Genomic DNA, 2,542 nt, shown 5'->3' with positions numbered 1-2,542 from the left:
TAACGCATGGAATAATTTTATTGACAACAGACAGTTTTTGTTTTTGTTTCTATCACAGATATCTTACAATGCCTCAGTCGGATTTCGACGCCAAATGATAACAAGTCCTTGGACATCACTGGTTGCAAGGAGGCTCTCATCATAATTGAAACTGACTCCTAATACTGGACAAGCGTGTCCTTGAAGTTTGTTGACACACGCTTTCCCCTCTCGTTCAATATCCAAGAAGTAGACACAAGAATCCTCACTCCCAGTTACTGCAACATAATATGGACAACCATAATTACAACTAATAGAGAGACAAAAATAAACTTACATTGTTTTTAAATTGGGTTAAATTTAGTTTGCTAACCAATGCATGCTCCTTGTCTGAAAGACATAATAGGACAGAATGTGGAATGCAATAATTGATGCTTGTGCCGAACAGAAAACTTTCGACGTAGCTGCAGAGTACCATTTTTATCAGAGACCCTGCATCATAAGAGGACAAAATGTTGAAAAATCTAATAACAAATTAGAATTTAAAAAAATAAAATACATTATTAAGTTACTGTACCTAAACAAACAAATCACATTTGCAGCACAATTCACAAGTAAAGTGGGATCTCTGGCCTCCCTACTCATCCATGCACGCCAGCTCAAACATGTGATAGCACAGTTCTCTGCTATGTTCAGTTTTCTACATTTGGTTAACTTGCCAGATCCTGCATCAACAATGAAGGAAACTATGACACCCTGTAAAAAAAGGTGAAAAAAATCATTTTAAAACATGTACAATTATCAGACATGAATGATCTAACCAAATAAAAATTTGCGCCATTCACCTTGTTATTTCCAGCCCAAATAAGTTGACCTGTTGACTCACATGCAATTGATAACACACGGCCACCAATTTTACCATTGCTCCGTGGTCTAGGGTAAATTCCTGTTGATATATTTAATACCAAAAGCAAGCCTTGGCTGTTACCTGCCACAACCATATTACTATTGGCAGGTACAAATGCACAACACAAAACTTCTGCTCCATCTGGATCTTGTACTGTTCTAAGACACTTTGGGCTCAAAACCAATGACACATCCCATAGTCTGACAGTGCCATCAGTGGAACTAGTGACAAGTAAGTCATTGGCAATAGACCAATCACAACCTGTAAAATGTAAATACTAATAAATAATGAAGGTTTTAAGACATTTTTTTTAAAGACAAAATATTCAACTTCTTAGTACTCACCAGTTACTGGACCTTTGTGGCCATCAAGAATACTGTCAACTTTGGGTGGAGATGCTGTGACATTACACAAAGAGACCATGCCATCATTGGACACGCAGCAGAGGCGAGATCGGTCGTTGTTTGCAAACTTGCACATTGTTACAGCAGCTTTGTGCTAAATCATTACAAAAATGCATAAAATAATTGTATTATTAAAATTAAAAAAGGATTTCAAAGAGGGAAGGAAAACTGCAATTAAGTGGAGGTACCTGGTCAAATATATGATGCACCCCAACAAAAGCATAGTTCTCGTCTATTGTATTTCCTCCTACAATAGCACGAGATGCTTCAGCCTGATGAGTTGGGACAACACCACTAGCATTGCTTGTGCGTTTAGGATAACTGCTGAGGCTTACACCATCATCACCTGCAAAAGCTTGCCGAAAGGATTCTATTGACTCACTGATCTGAAAAATAAAGAAAAATATTGCATACAACAACAAAACTAGAATACTATTACGTCTAAATATCAAGAAGAAAATTCAAAAGTTCTTCAGCTTACACGGCTGTTACTACGAGCACTAATATTTAGGCTTCTTAAGCTGGCTTGATCACTAAATGAAATACCATAACGCTGTTGCAAAATTTGGGTGCGAAGCTTAACATATTGACGTCTTATCTGAGTGTCCTATAATAAGCAAAACGGGTTACAGATATTGGAAACCATAGTTGAGCAACAGAAAAGTCATCCTATTTGAACTTAACTTTACCTCCTTTTTAGGATACTCTCGAAGAAGCTGACTTCGTCTACGTATGTACTGAGTTCCTGAAAACACCCAGTAAAAAAATTATTAGAGTGCTCAAGTAATATGTGGATCTATTACAAAGGTTATGAAGTTGACATTTTAACGATCGCATGGAAGATTCTACATGACAACAATGCAATCAGGAATTGTACGTACTGAAAGTCGGATGATTCGACGAACGTTGGGCATTGTATTTCGCATCTAAAGCAAAAACTTGTTGCTGCCAAACAGCTGCCATATTCGCTACACAGTACAAACCAGCAGATGTCAATGTCACACAACTTTTAACAAGGACTCGTTGTAGGTCACGAGTTTTAACAATGAAACCTTAAAGTATTAATCACATAGTTTCATTAAAATCACTCTGGGCAAAGAAAGTTTGCACATTTCTACATTTCAATAACAAAACAGACAGAACACATAAACAAACACCCTTCACCTCCTCCTCCTCCCCCCACTCGAACATTATTCGCAGTCGCACGGCCCTCTAGCAAAGGCTATCGTAACGTAACAGACCTTTTCTTATT

General features: G+C 37.6%; 1 protein-coding gene across 1 annotated transcript; it reads right to left on the bottom strand.

Annotated features, from left to right (window-relative positions):
• LOC113210036 (WD repeat-containing protein 13) lies at positions 1-2,465 on the bottom strand. Its single transcript, XM_026427848.2, has 9 exons — positions 2,172-2,465; positions 1,980-2,035; positions 1,772-1,897; positions 1,479-1,676; positions 1,231-1,384; positions 825-1,147; positions 557-735; positions 353-471; positions 1-257 (listed from the first exon to the last, which is right to left on the bottom strand). Exons 1-9 carry the CDS (start codon positions 2,251-2,253, stop codon positions 64-66), a joined length of 1,431 nt encoding a protein of 476 aa, XP_026283633.1. The 5' UTR covers positions 2,254-2,465; the 3' UTR covers positions 1-63.
• Between the last annotated feature and the right edge of the window lie 77 nt (positions 2,466-2,542).

This window comes from Frankliniella occidentalis, unplaced genomic scaffold (genome assembly GCF_000697945.3).
Source record: "Frankliniella occidentalis isolate FOCC.00 unplaced genomic scaffold, Focc_3.1 Scaffold225, whole genome shotgun sequence".
NCBI lineage: Eukaryota > Metazoa > Arthropoda > Insecta > Thysanoptera > Thripidae > Frankliniella > Frankliniella occidentalis.
This window is presented reverse-complemented; position numbering and strand designations above follow the sequence as displayed.